Source organism: Arachis duranensis, chromosome 5 (genome assembly GCF_000817695.3).
Source record: "Arachis duranensis cultivar V14167 chromosome 5, aradu.V14167.gnm2.J7QH, whole genome shotgun sequence".
NCBI classification, from domain to species: domain Eukaryota; kingdom Viridiplantae; phylum Streptophyta; class Magnoliopsida; order Fabales; family Fabaceae; genus Arachis; species Arachis duranensis.
This window is the reverse complement of record NC_029776.3, coordinates 4,922,941-4,945,640: the sequence shown is the minus strand read 5'-3', so window position 1 is coordinate 4,945,640 and position 22,700 is coordinate 4,922,941. Positions and strand designations below refer to the sequence as shown.

At 34.8% G+C, this 22,700-nt stretch overlaps 4 protein-coding genes and 1 non-coding gene across 11 annotated transcripts; 2 read left to right on the top strand and 3 right to left on the bottom strand.

The window, feature by feature from the left end:
• The first annotated feature begins 425 nt into the window (after positions 1-425).
• LOC107487320 (SNF2 domain-containing protein CLASSY 3-like) lies at positions 426-4,822 on the top strand. Of its 2 annotated transcripts, none has more exons than XM_052261413.1 (3): positions 426-1,875; positions 1,969-2,148; positions 2,598-4,822. In XM_052261413.1, the coding sequence occupies exons 1-3, from the start codon at positions 655-657 to the stop codon at positions 4,413-4,415; spliced, it is 3,219 nt and encodes a 1,072-aa protein (XP_052117373.1). In that variant the 5' UTR covers positions 426-654; the 3' UTR covers positions 4,416-4,822. The 2 variants fall into 2 exon arrangements, with proteins under 2 accessions (XP_052117373.1, XP_052117372.1); XM_052261412.1 differs by having other exon boundaries at positions 1,966-2,148.
• A 533-nt stretch (positions 4,823-5,355) lies between these two features.
• Positions 5,356-5,428, bottom strand: TRNAE-CUC (transfer RNA glutamic acid (anticodon CUC)). Its single transcript has one exon. It is a non-coding gene; the product is annotated as a tRNA-Glu (tRNA).
• Positions 5,429-5,696: 268 nt separating this feature from the next.
• On the top strand, positions 5,697-6,452 carry LOC107487349 (60S ribosomal protein L37a; the record flags this gene model as incomplete). The annotated part of the gene is given in 4 exon segments (XM_016107963.3): positions 5,697-5,736; positions 5,893-5,981; positions 6,072-6,154; positions 6,246-6,452. Coding segments are annotated over 4 exon segments (276 nt in total), but the record flags the coding sequence as incomplete, so codon positions are not given.
• A 1,883-nt stretch (positions 6,453-8,335) lies between these two features.
• Positions 8,336-11,186, bottom strand: LOC107487525 (casein kinase II subunit beta-1). Of its 2 annotated transcripts, XM_052261423.1 has the most exons (6): positions 10,610-11,186; positions 10,112-10,330; positions 9,869-9,978; positions 9,613-9,778; positions 8,697-8,854; positions 8,336-8,579 (listed from the first exon to the last, which is right to left on the bottom strand). In XM_052261423.1, exons 1-5 carry the CDS (start codon positions 10,860-10,862, stop codon positions 8,724-8,726), a joined length of 879 nt encoding a protein of 292 aa, XP_052117383.1. In that variant the 5' UTR covers positions 10,863-11,186; the 3' UTR covers positions 8,336-8,579; positions 8,697-8,723. The 2 variants fall into 2 exon arrangements, with proteins under 2 accessions (XP_052117383.1, XP_015963668.1); XM_016108182.3 differs by having other exon boundaries at positions 8,336-8,854; positions 10,610-11,185.
• Positions 11,187-12,846: 1,660 nt separating this feature from the next.
• On the bottom strand, positions 12,847-15,483 carry LOC107487523 (putative casein kinase II subunit beta-4). Of its 5 annotated transcripts, none has more exons than XM_016108180.3 (4): positions 14,721-15,483; positions 14,526-14,620; positions 14,159-14,321; positions 12,847-13,532 (listed from the first exon to the last, which is right to left on the bottom strand). In XM_016108180.3, exons 1-4 carry the CDS (start codon positions 15,118-15,120, stop codon positions 13,402-13,404), a joined length of 789 nt encoding a protein of 262 aa, XP_015963666.1. In that variant the 5' UTR covers positions 15,121-15,483; the 3' UTR covers positions 12,847-13,401. The 5 variants fall into 5 exon arrangements, with proteins under 5 accessions (XP_015963666.1, XP_015963664.1, XP_015963665.1 ...); XM_016108178.3 differs by having other exon boundaries at positions 14,526-14,635; positions 14,721-15,479; XM_016108179.3 differs by having other exon boundaries at positions 14,156-14,321; positions 14,721-15,479.
• Positions 15,484-22,700: the final 7,217 nt, after the last annotated feature.

The following is a 22,700-nucleotide window of genomic DNA, read 5'->3' as shown; positions in this document are numbered from 1 at the left end:
ATATATATATATATATATATAAATTAGACCATACTAGGTGTATATCAAAATCAGCCATCAAAGTCAACCACCAATATAAAAGACATGTTAAAATATAAATACACATTGAAAATAAATTAAATTACATACATATTTATACACAAATACATTAGTAATTAATTTTAGTGGCTGATTTTAATGTACAAATAATAATTTTGATATAAATTATATATTTTTGTAGGTACACAATTTTTTTAAATATAACTATAAGACAAAAAAATAATATTTGTTAGTGACCGAGCATTACTCTACAAATTAAAGGATAAAGGAAAATTGAATGGTGTGTTGTTGGTGCTTGACTGCTGTTGGTGAAGTTGTAAAAGAGCGGAGCAGGGCGCTTTTCGTTGATTGGTCTTTCTATTTCACCATTCAGCATTCACCATTCACTCTCCCATCCTGTTGCTCTCACTGTTACTCACATTACTCATTACTCTCTTCTTGCTCCTCACTAATATATACTTTCTGTTTTTCCTCTTTTTTTAAGAAACGCCACTGGTTATCTGAAAGAAATAAAGCAATCTTTTCAGGTTGATCTTAGCATAAAGGGGCAAAATTCTCGTACTCGCTTCCTGCCATACTCTCAACAAAGCACATTTCTTTTTCTCTTTTGCAACCATGCATTCCAACACTGTTCCTGTTGCCTCCAGAACTCGTTCAAGAAAGACCGCCACAACCACCATGAGCCTGAGTAGCTCCGACGATGACGAAGTCGTCGTTAAAGGGGAAACTCCCCCGAAACCTCAACCTGAACGCGGCAGCGCAGAAGGCAGCGGTAACAGAGACGGCGAGAATGTGAAGGAGGGCGAGAACAGAGAAGATATAACGAGGAAAAGAAGAAAATTTGGGGTTGACATTTTGATTGACCAGGGTCCCATCCCCGATGGTAAGAGTGTTGCACACAGGACTCGTTCCCATTTCCCGAAGAGCAAGAAGCACCTCCTTTTTGGGACTTTTAGTCAACCAATTTGTCTTGCTGATGATGATGATGATGAAGAACAAGAACAAGAACAAGAAAAGGAAGAAGGGCAACAACCTGGGAAGCAAGGTGAAGATGATGAAGAAGAACATGTGGAGGAGGAGGAGGAGGAGGAGGAGGAGGAGGACGACGACGACGACGATGACGACAACGACGACGATGACGACGAGTCTCTTTATGAATCAGAAGAAACTGATTTGGAGGAGGAGGATGATGATGATGACGACGACTACAGCGTAGAGAGAGATGCATGTATGAACAATGTGGCCAATTTCGAAGGGAAGAAGCAAAAGCGGAAGCGTGTTGATGTGGCTAGCATGTTAAGGGATATGATGTTTGGCAAGGGAGAGGTGCCTTTGCTGGAGTCTGTGGAAGAAGAATCAGGTGCAACTGTGGTGACCATGGACGTGCCAACAAGGTCCCCTTTCAACAGTGAGAAGCACGCGCCACCGGAGAAATCGACTGAGCAGGAAGTGCTGGATGCTATTTGGGCTGAGATGGAGCGTGGCTTCAGCTCTGATCCTTTTGAAGAGGAGCAGGGTTCTAATGAATTCAAATGCAGAGGTTCCAAGAGGGAAAAGGGATCTGCTTTTGAATTTACAAGGAAGAGAGAAGATCAAGATCTAAAAGGGCTTGGTGGGGAGTTTCAGGATTGTGTTGCCCAAGAGAAGGGTAAATTGTCTAGCAAGTCATGCATTGAGGGGGGAAATTCATGTGTGGATTTTCCTTTCAAGTTTACTTTTTTAACTAAGGAACCGCCAGCGGAGAAATCCCAAGATGAGAAAGAAATAGATACGATCTGGTCTGAGATGGAGCTTGGTCTTCATGTTATCCAACAAGACTCTGCTTCTGCTCCTCAGGTTGGTTGTTTCCTTCCACTATTACAATTTACAGCAGTCACATTCTATGCTATATGATTATAGTGAAGGTAAATTATGTTTTCTCATCAGCAGGGTGAAAATAATGCTAATTCGGATCGTGATCAATTTCCGGTGGAAGGTGATGCTAACACACCCCCTCTTTTTCGCTGTCGAAAAGGGGAACACAATCTTGTTCTTGATGAGGAAATTGGGCTTATCTGTAAATATTGCTTGCATGTGGCACTGGAGATCAAGAATTGGGTTCCTCCTTTTGTAAGTCATTTGCCTTTGATCTAATATACATATTAGAATAGAGCCTGCTTGTGGATTGGTTGCAACTGATTTCTATGCTTGTGATTAATAAGTTAAAGCTTAGCATTTCTCAGATAAATTTGAGCATTTATATTGCTTGTTTCACAATATATTAAATTATTTTGGGCTACATCCTATCTAGTAAGTTTCTTCTTTAGCTCTAGGGATTACATACATCTTGCATGTTATATTCTTTACATGGTATATCACTTAAATAGAGTATGTGGTTATTGATTGTATTGCCATGCAAATGACTTTGGATATTAAGGTGGCTCTAAAGTTATGCAGTTAACTGATTATCTATCCATGTATGAGTGAGTGAGTATATAGAAATTATTTGTCATTCTACTCTTTACGTGCCATTTTCAACTAATTATTTGTGCGTTGATACGTTACCTTGGCGTATGCAGGTTGAAAGTCCATGGGAAAAATCTGACAGGAGAGATTATTATTATTATGGGGATGATGTTGACCGGTCTGTCTTGGATGAGCTTCATGATCGAACTTCTTGGAGTGATGATTATAACCTTGGTAATCACAAGGGGACAGTATGGGATATGATTCCTGGAGTGAAGAAGACTATGTATCCTCATCAATGCGAAGCTTTTGAATTTCTCTGGAGTCATTTAGCTGGTGGAATTTTTCTTGATCAGCTTAAAGAAGAAAACACTGGAAATGGATGCGTTGTATCTCATGCTCCTGGCACGGGGAAAACCCGTCTTGCTATTGTATTTATCCAGGCTTACATGAAGTTATATCCAGCATGCTCACCAATGATTATTGCTCCTAAAAGCATGCTCCTTACATGGGAAGAGGAGTTCAAACTATGGAAGGTTGACATTCCCTTTCACAATGTGAACAACTCTGAATACTCTGGCAACGAGAATGAAACAGCTCGTAATCTTATCAATAAATTTGGTCGTAATGCTTCGACTCAGGCAGCAAAGCGGAATTGTCGTACAGCTAAGTTCTATTCCTGGAAGCTTGGCAAAAGCATCTTGGGAATTAGCTACAAATTGTTCGAGCTACTTACCCGGCAGGGCTCCCGGGACAAGGTCCTGAGGAAGTTCCTTCTTGAACAGCCTAGTTTGCTAGTTCTTGACGAAGGGCACACTCCCCGCAATAAGACATCTGCTGTATGGAAATCCGTCTCTGAAATTGAAACAAAGAGACGCATCATCCTTTCCGGAACTCCCTTTCAAAACAACTTTAGGGAGCTATACACCACACTGTGCTTGGCAAGGCCTAAATTTGCTGATTTGAATCCAAGAGATGAACATAGAGGGAGATGGCAATATCTTGTCAATTCATATGGAAAGGTTACTGATTCCAGTAGAAAATTAAAGATATTGAAAGAGATCCGAGAAATGATCCAACCTTTTGTTCATGTATACAAGGGAACCATACTGCAAGACAGTCTCCCAGGGCTGAGGCAGTTGGTAGTCATATTGAAGCCAACCCAGTTGCAGGAGAAATTGCTTCAAGATATTAAGAAGAGATTTGATAATGTGCTTAAATTAGAATACGAAGAGTCTGTAGCAGCGTTTCATCCTTCTCTTTGCGAAATAGCTGAAGACAAGGAGAAGATACAAAAGTGTAGATTGAACCCCAACGAAAGTGCCAAAACAAAGTTCTTAATGGAACTTATCAGGATCAGTGGAATTTTCAATGAAAAAGTTTTGATTTTTAGTCAATTCATTGAACCTTTGAAGCTTCTACTGAGCCAGCTGAAGCAACATTTTAGTTGGACCGAAGGAAGAGAGGTGTTACAAATGCATGGAAAACAAGAAGCAAAGCTTCGACAGGCTTCAATCCACACTTTCAATGATCCGAACAGCAAAGTAAGGGTAATGCTAGCATCAACCAAGGCTTGTTACGAAGGTATCAGTTTGGTAGGTGCCTCGAGGGTTGTTTTGCTTGATGTTGTGTGGAATCCCTCGGTTGAGAAGCAAGCAATAAGCCGTGCTTATAGGCTCGGCCAAAAGAAGCTCGTGTTTACTTACCATTTGATCACTAAGGGGACAACGGACGAGAAAAAATGTGGTCGACAAGCTGTGAAGGACCAGTTGTCAGAGTTCGTGTTCTTTCATTCCGAAGGTGGGGCTCAAAATCGTCAACTCTTTTCATCCGCTGAATTGGAAGATAAAATTCTGGAGCAGATCATTGAGCAAGAAAAGTTCAGACACATAATTGAAAAAGTAGCTATTAAGAAACCAAATCTACTTTGAGACATGGTTTCAATCCCTCTCTTGTTTGCCTATTTCTTGCTTGATACACAGCTTCACATGGCTGTTCTTGAGTACATAGCTTCTTATGGCTGATCTTCTGGATACATAGACTCCTGTGGCCGTATTTTGGGTACATAGTTTCTCATGGCTGCTTATATAGCTTCTTATGGCTTTTGGTATACAATGATAGCAAACTAGCTAATGTACTTTCTTATGCTCTGCTTATATAGCTTCTTGTGTCTTATGGTGTCAACTGTTTAGTGATAACTTTTTTTTTTCCTTTCAAGGATAAGATGTATTTTATAAATGAAATGAACAGTGCAAAGTGGACCATAGAGGGTCATCGGCAAAGTGAAACAGGATACCCAATCAAGAATTAGATTTACCATCTTTCACAGACCATTTTATAGTCCCTTTTCAGTCACTTTTCTTCCAGAATTATTCTCCATGCCCATAAAAGGAGGGTTCATAATATACTTGTTTTTGAAGACTGTGTGGAACAAGCAGTGTTCTAGCAACAGATTTAATTAGATAGCATACTTTCTTACCATTATAAAAAAGCCTGCTTCATACTTTATTAATAACCATGCAAAAAGTCTGGGATTTAGACCACTGGATTGTCTATGGAAAGCCAAGGAATTTGTCTTTAATTCCAGATTAGGAAGCCTAGAAATCTACCATAGTCTACTCTCTAGATTCACCTTCTAACCACTTGGATACTCATAAATTCCAGAATTTCCAGCGAGATATGACAATCCTGCTCAGAAACATTTATGATACGCTAAACCTATTTAACAAAATTATTTAATAATAAGAAATGCTAGGAAATTAATCTTTTTTGTGAAAAAGAAGAAAATTAATCGGTATTGACTTAGATTACTAATATTTTCCTTTTGCATTTAACATTAATGTAACAGAAGGTTTAAAATGCAAAAAGTGTTTCCGTTGCCGGGACTTGAACCCGGGTCTCTCGGGTGAGAGCCGAGTATCCTAACCACCTAGACTACAACGGAATTGCAGTTATACCTCTACCATGAATTATTCATTATTACAAGAAAAATCCATGGCATGAGAGAGGAATTTTAGGGTTTCCGTAACGGCGCGCAAGTTATGTACTCCACTTTCGTTTGGGTGCGGCTCTCTCACTTTTGTTTGACACAGCGCCTTCGATCCAGAAGACATGGTATTCTCTCTCTTCTCCCTTTCCCGAATCCAATGCCTCGTCGCTTTTCTTTTCGATCATGAAGCTTATTAATTTACATAATCATCCCCTAATTGCAGACTAAGAGAACGAAGAAGGCAGGCATCGTCGGAAAATATGGTACGTTCCGTAATGACGCTTTCACTTAAAAACCTAAATGCGCTCTCTTAGTATACGCATAAGTGATGGTAGGTTTAAAATGATAGTCAATAAGTGTATATGCATTATTTCTTTTGAGTTCGCAATTTTGAATTTATTGGATTTTTAATGTGACAGGTACCAGATATGGTGCTAGTCTGCGGAAGCAGATTAAGAAGATGGAGGTTAGTCAGCACAGCAAGTTCTTCTGTGAATTTTGTGGCAAGGTATGTAAGAGCGAAACACAGCAAAGGAGTCTTTAGAATATTAAATGATTTATGATTTGATAATTTCTTTAACTGTGTTGGCGGTTGCAGTATGCTGTGAAGAGGAAGGCTGTAGGAATATGGGGATGCAAGGATTGTGGAAAAGTGAAAGCAGGCGGTGCCTACACATTGAAGTAATGTTCCATTCTTCCTTCTTTCTTTCTACTCAAATTGATATCTTTTTGTTCTCAAACATGCTCACTTTGTTTTGCTCTATTCTGGCAGCACCGCTAGTGCCGTCACTGTGCGGAGTACTATCCGGAGGTTGAGGGAACAAACTGAGAGTTAAGCATTTTGGTTTGTGCAAGCTTTTGGGCAATAGCTTTACGAAATTATTAGTTTATGTTTAGAGAACCGGATTGTTTGAACTGAATCATGTTATATCTGATTGACATTTCACTCTGTCCAATTGCACGGAACTGTTTCTTGTTATTGGAGCAGCATTGCTACATAGTTTTATTTCTTTTTGTGGTTCTTTCGTCGTTGCATGTCAATCCAATTCAATTTGCTTCGTATTGATTAGAACTTTTTCTTTTTAATTAAAATTTTAGCCATTAAAATTGATTAAGGTGATTGCGCCGGGTGACTAAAAGTATTTGCCTAATTTATAAAAAAAATTAAAAATTAATATTTAATTTAAAAAGTATAAAAATAAATAATTATTAAAAATATAAAAATAAATAATTATTAAATATTTAAAATTTATCATAAAAAATAAATTAGGTAAAAATCAGATATTAAATTATAGGCATTATAGATTAATGATGGATATTGGGTAGCAAGAGCTAGACTTTCCTTTCATTGGTTTAAATATTAGCACTTTACAATAGTATCATGTTCAGTACTCAGTAGCACTTTACAATATGACCAATTTTTTATAATATAAAAAATAATTTTAATTTTGATACATTAATATATCCTTTGGTTCAAAGGAATATGAGAAAAAAGAATAAATAAAAAAAGACGAAAAATCAAAATTTTCATTATTTGAAGACTATAAAAAATTAAAAAGAAAAGAATAAATTAGTGTGGGATTCATCCAAAATTTTCTCTTCCATCATGAGATAAAAACTCATGAAGAACAAATAATGGTATAATTACAAATGTTAATTCATTGTTAATTTGTTATATTCGGCCTTTGGAGAGAAGGTGGCGTTGTCTTTTAAGAAGAGAACGGGAGAAAATTAATACTATGTTTGGTTCGAGAGAAAATGAGTGGAAAAAAATGAATGAAAAATATTTTTTTTGTTTGGTTATCAAAGAAAATAGAAAGAAAAGAAATTTTTTATGTGGATTCCACTAAAATTTTTTTTTCTATCACAAGCAAGAAAACAAGAAAAAAATATTATATTTTTTATATTTTCAATACTACCCTTAGTTATATTATTATTAAAATTATTAATATAAATTTAGTTTTAATATATTATTATAATAGAAATTCATATTTAAACATTATATGTATTAGATAAATAATTCAAATTAAATATATAAAATTATAATATTTTATAATATTTATAAAATATAATAAAATATAAATAAAAATATTTATACTTTATTTCATTATAAAAATATTAATATAATTTTATACTATTATAATTTTTTTATTTTTCTTTACGTCTAAATAAGAAAATTTTTCTATTTTTTATTTATTTTTTTATCCAAATAACAAATAACTTTATTTTTCTTTTTATTATTTTTTTCCTTCTATTTTCTTTCTCATATCTAAACAAAGTGTAATAGATCCCAAAATCAAATTCGCTTTTTTTAGAAGACCATTTTGTTCTTTTATATATTCGTCATTAGATGACCATATAAAATTATTTTATATTGACATACATTTGATCTGGGGTAGTAGTACTATGTCTACTATGTCACTCTTTGATTTGATTGGATGTAAAAAGTTAAGATCTACAGATTTTGTAAAGAAAAAAAAAGGGAAAATAAAAAGTGAAAAGAAAAAACAATTTTATAATTTTTTTTACAAAATTTTTAAAACAATACTAAAAGAAAAAATACAGACTAAACAAACCCTAGTATTCGCTCATATAAAAAGATTCGGCATACATATATAATGCGATTCAAAAGTGGTTCCAACTTCCAAATGTCAAACGAGAATAGAAAATAGTCAAAATTTCAGAGATCACATACAGACTAATGGACAAGGGGAAACATCTTATTCAAATTTCATACAATCATTAGTGATGTTTGACTGCTAGAAGGCCATAACATCGTAGAAATTGAATTATAAAATGTAAAAACAGATTAAAATGTGATTCAATTTGACGAAGGATAAATCAACAAACTCGAACGATGCATAAATTGAAGGGAGTAAATGGAATAAAACAATATAAAATAGCAGGGGATCAGTAATCTGAGATGATGATAAACAACATGAAGTGGGACTAATCGCAAGAATACAACTTTGATAAGCAATTAACAGAACACTTAAGCACCTAACCACTTGCTCATTGAACTTGAAGCTCACAGAACTGAACTCCAAGCTGAAAGTGAAACTAACATTTTGCATGACAGGTCTGCAATTTTCTTTACAATACGCTCCTAAAACAGATAAAATAAGCGGGTCTAGATTGTACTCATTTTGGAAAAAGCATACTATTAGCTGCATGTTGCAAGGGGACTGAAAGAATTATAAATAAGACTTGGGCAGGCTCTTACTTTCGTTGGAAGCTTCAAATTTAAGCTTCATGGCTTGTGAAGCTTGAAGCCAAAGACTCTTGGAACATAGCTCTGTGATGGTTTCTGTGGCTTCAGTTGTCCGTAAGTCATCAGGAAGAGGTGAGGAAATGTAGTTCCAAAATAAGCTCCATCAATGTCTGGAACAAACTTAAGGAAAATGTGGAATATAAAGCATACGGGAGAATGCAGTGTGCCAATAAAAATTCAAACCGAAATAATTATACTGCAAGACACAATTCATACATCCCAAGATTCATACTCATCAACATTTAATAAAAAGATGGCTACATAAAATGGAAGCAAAGCAAATATAGAAGGCAATCGAATTTGTACAACCAACAAACGGCTGAAAGTAAAATTGCAGCAGAAATTTTACTTGACAAGAACCCGAATTAGTTTTTGGATAAGACACAGACACTTCTCCAGATATCAGATATCACTTGTCAAAAGATCTCGATTATATGAATCCAGACAAGGCAAATTAAGTCATTCACTATCTAAATATTACTGCCATGCGCCATTACAGACCAGGTAGTTAGTGCACATTAGCAATGCATCCAAGTAAAAGATTTCTTTTCAGAAACCTTGATAAGGGATGGAACCTTCTTATAGCTGTAAAAACTGCTTAAAATGCATTTGATCCACAATCACAAGTAAATTTGGTTTTTCAAGATTGCGGAAAACATTAACAGATAATGCATACAATGTAAGAGGAGAATTACCAAAAACCAAAAGTTACCCTAATAACTAATTTACTTGAATATGGGGAAAAAATGAATCTCTAAACAAGCAAGCAGTGATATATGCGTGATATTAAAATAAAATTTCTGAGAGAAATGCTTGTGCAATCCACAAAATGGCACAAAAATCAACAATATATAATTAAAAAGGATACTGCCTTGATACTTGGACCGCGGATAATAAATGTCTTCACACCTTGGGCAGTATATTTTCACGGTACTGGACCTTGGAACATCTGACTGACCAACCGGAAGGCAGGGCTGCCCAGAGCAGTACACTCTTGGACATCTACCAAAATCATAGTTCTTGTACTTGTCCAGCTGGAAAAATCCCAAGTACATTAACAATGCCAATCTTCTGGAATCTAAAGCAATACAATGGTATTAACTAGGTTGGCAGAAAAATCTTACCATGGAGGCCAATCCTTTGCCTGTCAAGATATACCTGGCATGAATCAGACCATATAGCATCTCTGCTGCTGATTCAATTAATTCATTTTGTTCCTCTGTAAACATGTCACCTGCACACACAACCGATTGAATTCAGACTCTTAACATACATAACAATCAATTAAGTATTACACACCACAGAAATGGATAAGCACTGGCAATAATCATGAGTCGCAATGTCGAATAAACATAACATAAGCTTACCATGAGAGGATTCAACATCCAAAATCAAATCAAGAGCGTAATCATAGTAAGGCACTTGACTGCTCAATCCACAAAGGTTGAAGTCATCCTGGATGTAATCATCATCCACCTCGCAGAAGAACTCGTTCCCTCTCAAATTGCAGAACCACGAGATCCACGACGTGTCATCTCCATCAGAACCACTAACATCAGACTCCTCGCTGTCAGTCTCAGATTCCTCTGCAGCCAATGCACATAACCAAAAAAGCAAAGTTACATCCCTAACCGCAAAAGACCTAAACCTTTACACTCCTTCACGTTTCGAAAACACGAAAAATACACATATCCTTCCTAGCTTTGTATTTAACATCGAATAACTCCGGACTGAAGCTATTACTACTACATAAGATGAGCTTCCCACAATTTCACATAATATTGGCAGAATAATGACAATAAAATCCGTAAAGCAAATTAATAGAAGAAATATTCGAAGAGATTAGAGAAAAAGAGGAAAAGTACCATCGGAAGCGTTAGAGTTCTTGGAGATAGTGGCGGAGGCGGTGGAGCGAGAGTCCCTGAGGGCGTGATCGCGTGCGGAGGAGGACTTGCCGGATAAGAGAGAGGAGGGCCTGTCCTTGCCGTTGATTGGCCTCGACGTCGACGTTGACGGCGACGATCGCTCCAGCTGCTTGTCGAGGACGTCGTTGATTCGCTTCCGATCAACCTCCGATTTGGTATTGGTACCTCGCTCTCGCTCTCTCTCTCTGTACATAACTATCTTTCTCTCTGTCTCTCTCTCTCTATCTCTCTTTCTCCCTCCGATTTGGTTCGATCCGGTTTCTCTCTCACTGAATCATGCCGAAGCGGTTACCGGTTCTATTTTTCCTCCGAGCTAGCTAGGGTTTTCAGCTTCACTTTGCTGTTGTTCGGGGACGGTGATGATAACACAATCGCGATTTACAAGCACCATCACCATGCTGTTCCTATAGCTATGCTATTGCTACCACCATTTCTTTTCTTTTTCTAATTTTTTTAATTTTATTTTTAATTATTAATATTATCTCTCGTTCTCTCTCCTTATTTCTCTCACTCCTATTTTTTCCGCATTTGGTCCTTTTATTACGGGGAAGTTTTTTGGTTTTTTAATGGCACTCTTTTTCTTGTCGCATTATCGATTCCATTTTTTGTTATCGCTTATCGAATTGTTATCATAATTACAATTTCAGTGATACATAGTAAATTAAGATCATTTTTTTCAATTATTGTTAACTTTGTTTCTGATTTCTTTTACTCATGCTTTGCAATACGTATTTCTTAGTAAAAAATAAAAGTACATGGCCAAAATTGTTATTAACCCCCTCACTGAAATTTTAAAAAGTAATTAGAAACTGTATAATCAAACAAATTAATTTTGTATTTACAAAAAATAAATAAATTACTGATTTTATCCATAAAATTTTAAAATACTAAAATTTATCTATAAATAAAATTAACGTATGAATATCTTTGTTGAAAACATTTTTTTGCAAGTGTGAAACTAATTCTATTCATTTATGAATCAATATTCTATATTTTTATAAATAAAAATAATTTATTCACATTTGTAATTTCTAATTCAAATAGGGTCAATATATGCCCCATTTTTGTTTCTCAATTATAAATGCATGCGTGTATGATCTTTGGACAAAAATACTTGCAAATCAGTCTTCAAAGTAATTGACGATAAGAATCTTCTAGAACACAAGGTGATTCAATTGTGCCAAGTGCCATATACCCCAATATCTCCAGCTTAGCAAGGACGAAAATCCAACTTTGCAAAGTACCTAATTAGCTATTTGATTGTCTTCTTTTTGTTGTATAATTATTGTCATAGGCGGTATAAAACTCAAAACTCAAAAGTAGCTAAGCCTCCAGTCTGTAATAGCACTGCAGTAGGTGGCCTTTACTTAGTTCTTATCCAACATTTGCTGCTCCTTGCTGTCCCTATCGGTTTCATCTATCTTCCATGTCTCTCAAATGCCCTAATATAGGACACAGCATACCCATCTTTCAGTTCTCCATGTCCTTATTACCTTGTTCTTTTCTCAACTCAACACATAAACCAAACTATGCAATATGGAACAATAAAGTACATCTCTTAACACTGATATAACGATTCAGCTTGCACTACACACACACACACACAACCCTTAACCTCTAAGAAATTTTCAGGAAGAGGTAATATAATACAACACCACTTATGAAGCCAGCTGTAACCACCATTTCACCATTCTCAGTTCTTCTCCAATTTCTTTAGACAAGTTTAGATATTCAATATTTCATAATATTTTGGACACCTTTGCATTTATACTTTTTTTTCTCGTATAAAACCAATAAAGATGAAATAGCAAATACAGGATTAAATGAATTGTACCTAAATATATAACTGAATTGTAACCAAATATATAAATAAATCTCTTGACCAATTTGATGTTAAAACAACATCATTTTATTTGAATGAATATAGACAAACAACAAATTCTTGACCAATTTATATTTAAGAACAAATAAGTCTCTATTCATTTTATGTTGGCACTTGACATCTAACTCAGCTTGTTAACATAACATGTCAGCAACGTCTATTATCAGATGATAGTAGTACTAACAGAAAAATCGCATTGTCTGGCAGAGATCAAAGACGGAAACTGAAGTAGATTGTTTATTTTATCAGAAGACACGTTGTCATTCGGAGAAAAAAAAAGGAACTGGATCGGTACTTTACTCAATATAATTATACTCTCTTATCATATTAACTGTTCCTGTCCAAAAGTGTGGCAATAACATTTTTCCCCTCTTATCTCAAACTCCCTCGCCCATGGCTACAACACATGCCTTCGTCTAGTCACCAGAAAAGGAAACCCATCCTTCTTGTACAGTCAATAAAGGAAAACCCATATTCAATTCTTAATAATGAACTACAAGGAATTCCACCACTTCCTTTCTAGTGTGTACATAGTCCATAAAGGAATTATAATAAACAAAAGTAATGCCATTATAGTTGCATTTTCGTACCTAACCAAATAACCTATTAAAATGTCTGCAAAAGCTCGCTGAATTCAAAGCTGACAGCAAAATTGAACACTAATTGCCTTGCGAATCATGCCTGCTTATACTTTACAACATGTTCCTAAATAAATAATACAGTGTGATGTAGATTGTATTAATTTGGAAATCTAGGAGGAGTACAACAGAGGCAGCAAGCAAAACAAGGCATGTGGCGTCTCGTACTTTTGTTTGCAAGCTTTGAAATTTCATCCATCTTCAATTCTTCATCATGGCTTGTGAACTTTAAAACCAAAAACTCTTGGAACATAGCTCTGTGATGGCTTTTGTGGCTTCAGATGACCATAAGTCATCAGGAAGAGGTTAGGAAATGTAGTTCCAAAATAAGCTCCGTCGATATCTAGAGATGCAGTTAAGGAACTTCGGGTACAGGTTATAGTGTTCATCGTATAATTGAACCAAAAAATATGTGCAAAATAATGAAATATGAAATAACATGCAATCATTCCAAAGTTAAAAAAGAAAATATCCATGGATTAAAACCCCGTCCCCTGTATGATCCAGTGGTATGTTATACCAAGTATCTTTGTATATAGGAAGCATAATATCAAACAGCACATTGAGATATTGGTGCATTGCATTGGTGCTAATTTCATGCCTGAAAATGAGATCATGAACTTGAAACCCTATGAGGTGTTAGACGTTTGGAATTCACACTTTAATACATTCATTGATAGACATAAGTGTTTCTAAAATTCCTTATAATTGTTCACACCAGGTACGGAAAGGTTTTGCTGCTTTTATTGTCATCTAACTTCATTCATGCATTGGTTATCATCTCTTTATGCCTTCTTTCTTGTTGGTTAATAAAGAAGAACATAAAGTAAATTTAAAAACATGTGGAATTGGAAATTCCTAAAAGCCAAAATATGAATCAACAGACACATGCGTGGGAGATAAAAAACAGAGCTTGGCAACTAGGAGCTCAACACCAACACAAGACTTGAAACTACAAAAGGATACTACCTTGATACTTGGATCGCGGGTAGTAAATGTCTTCACACCTGGGGCAATATATCTTTACAGTGCTCGACCTAGGGATGTCGGACTGACCCACCGGAAGGCACGGTTGCCCTGAGCAGTAAACTCTTGGACACCTACCAAAGTCATAATTCTTGTACTTGTCCAGCTGCACATGACATAACAGAACATAATCCAATGAACTTGATCAATTACCATTACTAACTTCAATTCCAGCTAAGAGTAAGCTACCATTTATAACCACAAAAAGATTTAAACTAACTGGATAGTCAATGCATCTTTCACAGTTAAAACAGTTGGATATCTCATGGTGAAGCTCAAGATAAATTAGAACAAGAAATAAGAATCATACCATGGCAGCCATTCCTCTGCCTGTTAAAATGTAGCGGGCATGAATGAGACCATAAAGCATCTCTGCGGCGGATTCAATCAACTCATTTTGTTCTTCTGTAAAGATGTCTCCTATACATTTAAGTATGAATCAAACAAACCAAATGCAAAATATGATTCAACATCAGAAGAGAAGGCGCGAGTTACAGTTAGTTACCGTGGGAGGAGTCAACGTCAAGAATCAAGTCAAGGGCATAATCGTAATAAGGAACTTGGCTGCTCAAACCACAAAGGTTAAAATCGTCCTGAATGTAATCATCATCGACCTCGCAAAAGAACTCGTTCCCTCTGAGGCTGCAGAACCACGCGATCCACGAGGTGTCTTCCCCGTCGTCGGAGGCGCTAACGTCCGATCCCCCGGTGTCGGTTTCCGATTCCTCGAGTGTGGCGTCGGAGTTGTTGGCTTGGATTTGGGCCTGGATTTGGGCTTTGATGGGCCTAGTAGAGGCGGAGGTTGAAGTGGAGGGTGAGGATCGGTGCAAGTGCTTGTCGAGAACGTCGTTGATTCGCTTCCTGCGATCAACGCCCGCACCGTCCGCCACTCTGTTACCGTACATAATAATAATAACAACAAGAATAATTATTATTATTATCACTATTGCTATTATTAATAGTGATAAACCAATACCTCTTCCTTTAGTTTATTTTCTTTGTCTACCGAATCATGAAGCTCAATTTCAGTAAACTAGGGTTTGGGTAGGTAGAAGAAGAAGAAGAAGAAGAAGTAGTAGCTAGCCAGAGAGTGGAGAGAGAGAGAGCGCAATAGCAGAGAGAATAAACAGTGTGCGCCACAAAGACAAACCGCACTCTTCTCTTCTCTTCTGGCTACACAGAATAATCAGATATTTAATTTTGGAATGTGTTTACGTTTCATTTATTGGGGATGGATAAATCGGGGTTCTCACTTCTCACACTTCGCACTCCTTTAATTCTTCTATCTTCTCTTTTGTAAATTGGTAGCATGTGATTGGTGATTAGCGAATAATATTAAGTAATTAATTTTTTTAAATAAAAAATGTAAATGTTAATTAATTAAAAATTATTCAATATATTTTATTCTGATAAACATATTTGAGTGGGACTGTAGTCCACGTGTCTCGCTTATCATGCTTCCAACAATTTCGAACGGCGAAGGATCTGATAATAACACCTTGCTAACAATTAAGGTCTTTGAAGTTTGAACTATGGATAATACCTGAACTTCAATAATTTGAACGAGACAAAAACCGGTTTGTTTTTAAAGAAGTATTTGTGATTGAATATTTAATAAATCATTTATGATATTGACACTGAAATAATTGATTGTTTACGTAAAAAACTAAAAATCTTAAACATGCCCAAAGTTGAAAAAAAATCCACCTTTAAAAAAAATACATTTGCGTAAAATGAAGTTACGACCCACCTACAAGGTTACAACTAAGCCATCTTTCCTCTCTGATTTGTTGTCCTAATAATAATAATAAGGATAAGGACCATCTATCTCTCTTTATTGAAAGTATATATTGAGGCTAAATTTTTTTTTAGTAGACATGAGATGGTTGATATATTTTATTATGATTTTTAGTATTTTTAAAATTATAGAAGGTATAGAAATTATTCTGATTTTTTTTTTGAAATGGAAATCAGAAAATTTGATTTGAGCAAAAAGAGGGTTTGATTTTTATACTTTTTAAAATCAGAGAGTTTGATAATTTGATTTTTATACCTCTCAAAAATTAGAAAGTTCAATTTCTGTATTCTAAACCTAAATTAAATAGTGTTATATTTAAAATTAGGATCCCGCTAGAGACATAACGGATTATTTGTACAATGTGTATTGAGTTATAAAATGAACATCTCCCATACTATTTAGAATAATCATCCGAGTACTAAGAATAATAAACATCTTCCCAAAAAATTAAACTAATTTTGGGTTCATCAAAAATCGAACTATTGACCTTTTGAATCTAGCGCTCTAATACTATATTATGATACCACTCATTCCAAAAGTTTTAACTGATGAAAAAAGGTAACACTAATGATTATATCTCTAATACTCCATAAACCTCCATTATACACATTGTACAAATATTCCATTGGCTCCTCATACTTTCCTTTAGAATTAACACCTTAGTAATCTATAATCCAAAAAAATACCATTATCAATCTAATATAAAAAATAAAAAATGCATATCTTAAATTACCAACAGAATTTATTATTTTTTTAAGTATTTTTAGTTATTAATCTAATATTTTTTTTAACAATCCAATAATATATTTTTAAATTATAATCTATACTTTTAAATATTATTAACTAAAAATAATAAATTTTAATAATTTTCTAATATTTCTCTTTATTCAATGTAGCAATGCCAATCAATGTGGTAGGAGAGTCAAGTATGTGTAGCAGTGTAGGTAATGGACAAGATCTTATAGAAGGCGAAGAAGATGAGGTGATTATGAAATCTTGTAGTTAGATCTCTTGTTGTTGACCTTTGGGTGACATTTTTGTGGTAACTAACTCATCATGACACTAACACCAAAGATTGGTATAAGTTATCTATATTCTCAAACACAAATATGGAGATCTCATCTAATTAGTTAAATATGACACAATTCACATGCAAATCTCTGCAATATTTAATTTAAAGGTTAATGTTTGACTGTTTGAGCACTTGTGGAAAGCACATAGTAGTACAATAAAGTCAAAGAGTTCATAAGAATGAAAGAAACTAGCAACATTTTTAGGGTGTACTTGATTCGTGTTTTTATTTTCAGTATTTTCTATTTTTTAAATTTTATAAAAAAAATAAAAAATAAAAATTTTTTTATTGTTTTTATTTTTTTATAAAATTTTAAAAATAAAAAATGCCGAAAATAAAAACAAAAACCAAATGTACCCTTAGAGCAACTCCAACACTGAATTCCTTTTTTATTTTTTCTGATAAATTGAGTCTCCAATCGTTGGAGAGAGATGGAGTAGGTCCTCATACAATTTTTAATAGAAATGAATTTAGATTAAATAATTAAATTTTTATTTAATTAATAATTTATATTAATTATTTATGTCATAATTAATATTGAATATTATTTATGTTAAAAAATAAATTTAATTTTACACCTTACAAAATAATTGTTGGTTGGGTTGATTATTTTAAATTTTAAAATTTAAAATACTAACCACATTATTAAAATTAGCCATTGCAAAATTAGCCGTTGCAGAATTAGTCATTGGAAACTAGTCGTTACTATGTTACCGTTATTATTAATAAATTAATATTTTGTTATTCTATATATACCACTTAGATTCACTTCTATTCTCACACTTTCTACTACTCTTCTTCATCTTCTTCCAAGTTTATGAAATCAAAGTTCCGATAATATTTTTTTTTTGTTCGAAAAAATAGATCCAAACTAACGCAAGTCTTTCTTCAATTACTTACAAAATTTTTCTCAAATTCCAAATATCCAACAATCTCAAACCTCAAACTCTCAAGTTCCAAATCAAAACTTCACACTACCGAATACATTTCAAAATCCAAATCCACAAAATCTTTCTAATTTCAATTTTTAAACTCCTTATAATAATCAATTTCCTATATTCCAACTGCAAAATCAAAATTCACAAACACCATATTTTCCATTTTCATCCATATTTAACCCCTTTATCGGAAATGTTACTCCAACTTCCTTGTCGTTTCCAACTCAATTCAGTGCATCAAGACATAACTCATCTGGTGTTGGTGGCTCTTCTAACCCATCCTTTCAGACTCCTATACAATCTAGTCTAAATTTAGAATATTTAGATTTTGTCAACTCTCGTGGATTACATGCTATCGACCTCTCAGACTCCTATTCAATACTGGCATTGGAAAGAGGATGAGATGCTGATCAGTGCATGGTTAAATGTTTCAACTGACCCTATAGTTGGTATCGATCAAAAGGGGAAAACATTTTGGAGTCGAATTTATAGCTACTGTATAGAATTTCGCTCCGACATGACAAAGGGGTAGTTGCATGTAAGAAACGATGGTATAAGATCAACAAGGCTATTGCACAATTTGCTAATTGCTATGATCAAGCTAGTCGAAACATAAGAAGTGGTTCAAACGCTGATGATATAAAAGAGTTAGCCTATAAACTTTATTCCACAAATTATGGTCAAAAATTCACTTTTGAGAAGCATTGGAACATGCTTCGGTTGGAATAAAAATGGAGAAGCCAACTACCTACACAGAGTGGCGGCTCAAAGAGAACCAAGGTTAGTGCAACTGGAGCATACTCATCCTCATCAAACCCAGAAACACCGTTGGCTGACGAATCTGGTGTGGACTCTCCCGTTCGCCCACAAGGATAAAAAAAGAGCAAGCGAAAAGGTAAGGAAAAAGCACAAATATTTGAAGATTTTAGCGAAAAAAATTTATTTGTTGTTAAAAAATTATCTCTCATGGAAGATATTAAGAATGTTAGAGAAAAGGAACTAATGAATAGGGAAAAAGAAAGAGAAGAGGATAGGAAACGTAGAGCAAAGATTATGGCAATAAAAGAGAAAGAGTTATAAATTCAAGCGGCAATGGAAGAATAAGAATTACAAGCTCAAGCGGCAATCAAAGAACAAGAATTATAAACTCAGAAGTATATTAAAGAAATGGAGATAAATGCAAAAGAAAGGAAAATGGAAAGGATGGCTAAGGAAAGAGAAAGGGAAATGGATAGGCAAATACTTAATGCTGACATGTCTACAATGAGTGAAAAACGACGAGCTCTTCATGAGATTGCATGTGAGAAAATAATCGCTAAGTGGTTTACTTAATGGTTCCTTGAATTCGTAGAGTTATGTAGTATGTTCTTATTTTTGTGCTTATTACTAGTATGTGATGTAGTTTGTTTTATTTATTTCTGATGTAACTTTTCAAATTAGTCAATATTATTGTGCTGTTATTGTTCATGAAAGTGACCTGTAAAACTAGCTGTTTTAAATTTAGACAAAAAAAAAACTTGCCGTTAAATAGCTGTTGCAAAACTACTCGTTAAGTAGCCATTGTAAAACTAGCCGTTGAGGAGTAGGTACTTATTGCAGACATACTTATAAATATCAACTATCAATGACTCTGCAACTCCACTTCAACTCTTGCTTCTCACCTCCAAAGAGAACTAAAAATTACATTTCTAAATACGGCTAGAAATTTTGATGATATGTTTAATGAGGTTTTGTATGGCAAAAGAAGACGACAAGATAACACACTCATAGATAATTGGATCGATGAGTGTTTACTCAAAGATTCAGAAGAAGAAGATATCGATTGAAACTCTATCCTAACTCCTCGTAGATGGATCAACAGAGATTGAAAAGCAAGACATGATCGCTTTTTCTAAGATTACTTTGCAAATGAACCGGTATATAATGCTGACATTTTTCGACGGAGATTTCGAATGAGAAGACATATGTTTCTTCGGATAGTAGACGCTCTCTCAAACGTTTATCCGTATTTCCAACACAGGGTTGATGCAATTGGAAGAAGAGGCTTGTCACCACTCCAAAAATGTACTGCTGCGATACGGATGTTAGCATATGGCGTAGCAGTTGATGATTATGTGCGCATAGGCGAGAGCACTACAATTGAATGCTTGGAAAAATTTGTTGAAGATGTCATTTTGGTGTTCGAAGATGAATACTTGTGAAAATCAAATCCAAATGATGTACGACGCCTACTACAAATGGCGGAGGGTCATGGCTTTCTTGGCATGTTGGGTAGCATTGACTGCATGCATTGGCAATGGAAAAATTGTCCAAAGACGTGAAAAGGTATGTACATGAGTGGTTATCGTGGGGTTGCAATCATAGTACTTGAGGTTGTAGCATCAGACCTTTGGATATGGCATGCATTCTTTGGAGTTTCTGGTTCAAATAACGATATCAACGTGTTAGATCGTTCTCCAATATTCGATGATATTCTAAATGATCGTGCTCTGGAGGTAAATTATACTATTAATGGTAATAATTATACTATGAGATACTATTTAACAGACAGTATTTATCCTGAATGAGTCACATTTGTCAAATCAATCTCAAAGCCACAAGGGGAGAAACGCAAGTTATTTGCACAATACCAAGAAGGGCAAAGAAAAGATGTGGAGCGAGCATTCGGAGTGTTACAAGCATGCTTTGCAATTATACGTGGTCCAGCTCGCTTTTGGGAAAAGAAGAAACTTGCCAACATAATGAGAGCTTGTATTATATTGCATAATATGGTTGTTGAGGATAAAAGAGATACTTATGCAGGAAATTTTGCTTAAGGCTTAGAGTATGATGATGTCGAAAATGGCTTATCACAACCTCAGTTGGGAGAAGAAGATTTTGCAATTTGCACCATACCATCAATTTCTCCAAAGAAATGCCCAACTTCGAAATAGGCAGCAGCATAAACAATTGAAAGAGGACTTGATTGAACACATATGGCAATTTCACAATGCTTGTCGTCAACTATAGAGTTTAATTATATTTTTCTTTGTATTAAGTAATTTTACAAATTAGTGTAATCTCGAATTATATATTGTGTATTATTGTTATATATAAATTTATTTAATATTAATATCTTTTAATAGTGAATTATTTTTAAATTTATAAATTTAAATAATATTATTGAAAAAAATTAATTATATTAATTTTAAGTATTTTATTTAATTAATTAAGAGAGACCACAACAGAGACTAAAATTAGTTATTCTTAATGGAGAAGAGAGAGATGCTTTGAGTTCCTATTTACTGTTTATGACGCAAAAGCTGGTGTGGAGTTACATTTTATGACAGATAGACTATATATACGAATTGGGATGAGTTCCCTACTCGAGATGGTCTTAATTTCTCTCTAAAACGACAACATAGGATGATTCAACACTAGATCTCCATCATGTTTGGAACATGCGCTGGTAATGACCACGATAACCATTGATCAAAATACATCAGGTGGCATTGCCAAATGAAACATGCCATCATTGCATCCTACACCGCATTTACCAAGTGGAGTGGGTAAGATGAAAAGAAGAAACGAATTTGTAATGTGGATTCCAAATTCCGAATAGTAACATAATAAGAAGAAAGACAAGCTCAGAGTTCCCCGCGTGATGATTCTAAGTAGAGGAAGGGGACACTGATTGCTGAGCACTATTCGCGTTTAGTATGGAGATGATCAACGAATATATGCGAGTTAAATCTCAATTTGACTCCTGAAATTTAGCTCGATACTCAGAATATTCCCACAATTTTGTTGGCCCCAATTAGAACCCCCAAATTTGCAGTTGTGGCTCCAATTTGCCCCTGCGATCATCTCCGTCACCAGAATGCTGATTTGATGTAATTGCATGAAACGGTGGACACTACTTAAACGACGGCGTATTGGTTTCACGCCCAAATCTTTTGGAAACCACGTCGTTTCAGTTTTTTGTGGGTTAAAACTCTCTTTCTTTCCATAAGTTGCCAAAGAAAACCCTTACACTACGTGGTTGCCAAAGAAAACCCTTACACTACGTGGTTTCCAAAGGATTTGCGCGCGAAACCAATGCGCCGTCGTTTAAGTAGTGTCCACCGTATCATGCAATTGTACTAGATCAGCATTCCGGTGACAGAGATGATCGCAGAGACAAACTGGAATCACAATTATAAATTTGGAAGTTTTAATTAAGACCAACGAAATTGTAGAGGTCATTCTAAGTATCAGAACGAATTTCAGAAGCCAAATTGAAATTTAACTCAATATATGCATATTCAAAAACACTAATATACGAGTAAGGGTACTGTTACAATTTTTTATTTTGAGAAGTCATGAGGAATATGGAAAAGTTTGGACTTTGGAAGTTTGGAGATCCCTTGAGATTTTTATCTAAATATCAGGCTACAGATGATAAGATATCTATAAATTTCAGATAATAGTGTATACATTAAGGTTGGCAGCAACTAGGAAAGCCGTTAGACCTAATTTTAAACATCAATTCCATATTTCATAGGCTAAATAAAGAAAATACAAATGATGTATAACCAACATCCTTTTCTTTCATTTATCTTGTATTTAACTTAACCTAGATAACTCTCCAATTTCTCTTCCTACTAAAAATGCTAAAGCCCTAGCATTCAATATCACTTGGACCATAAATGGAGCATA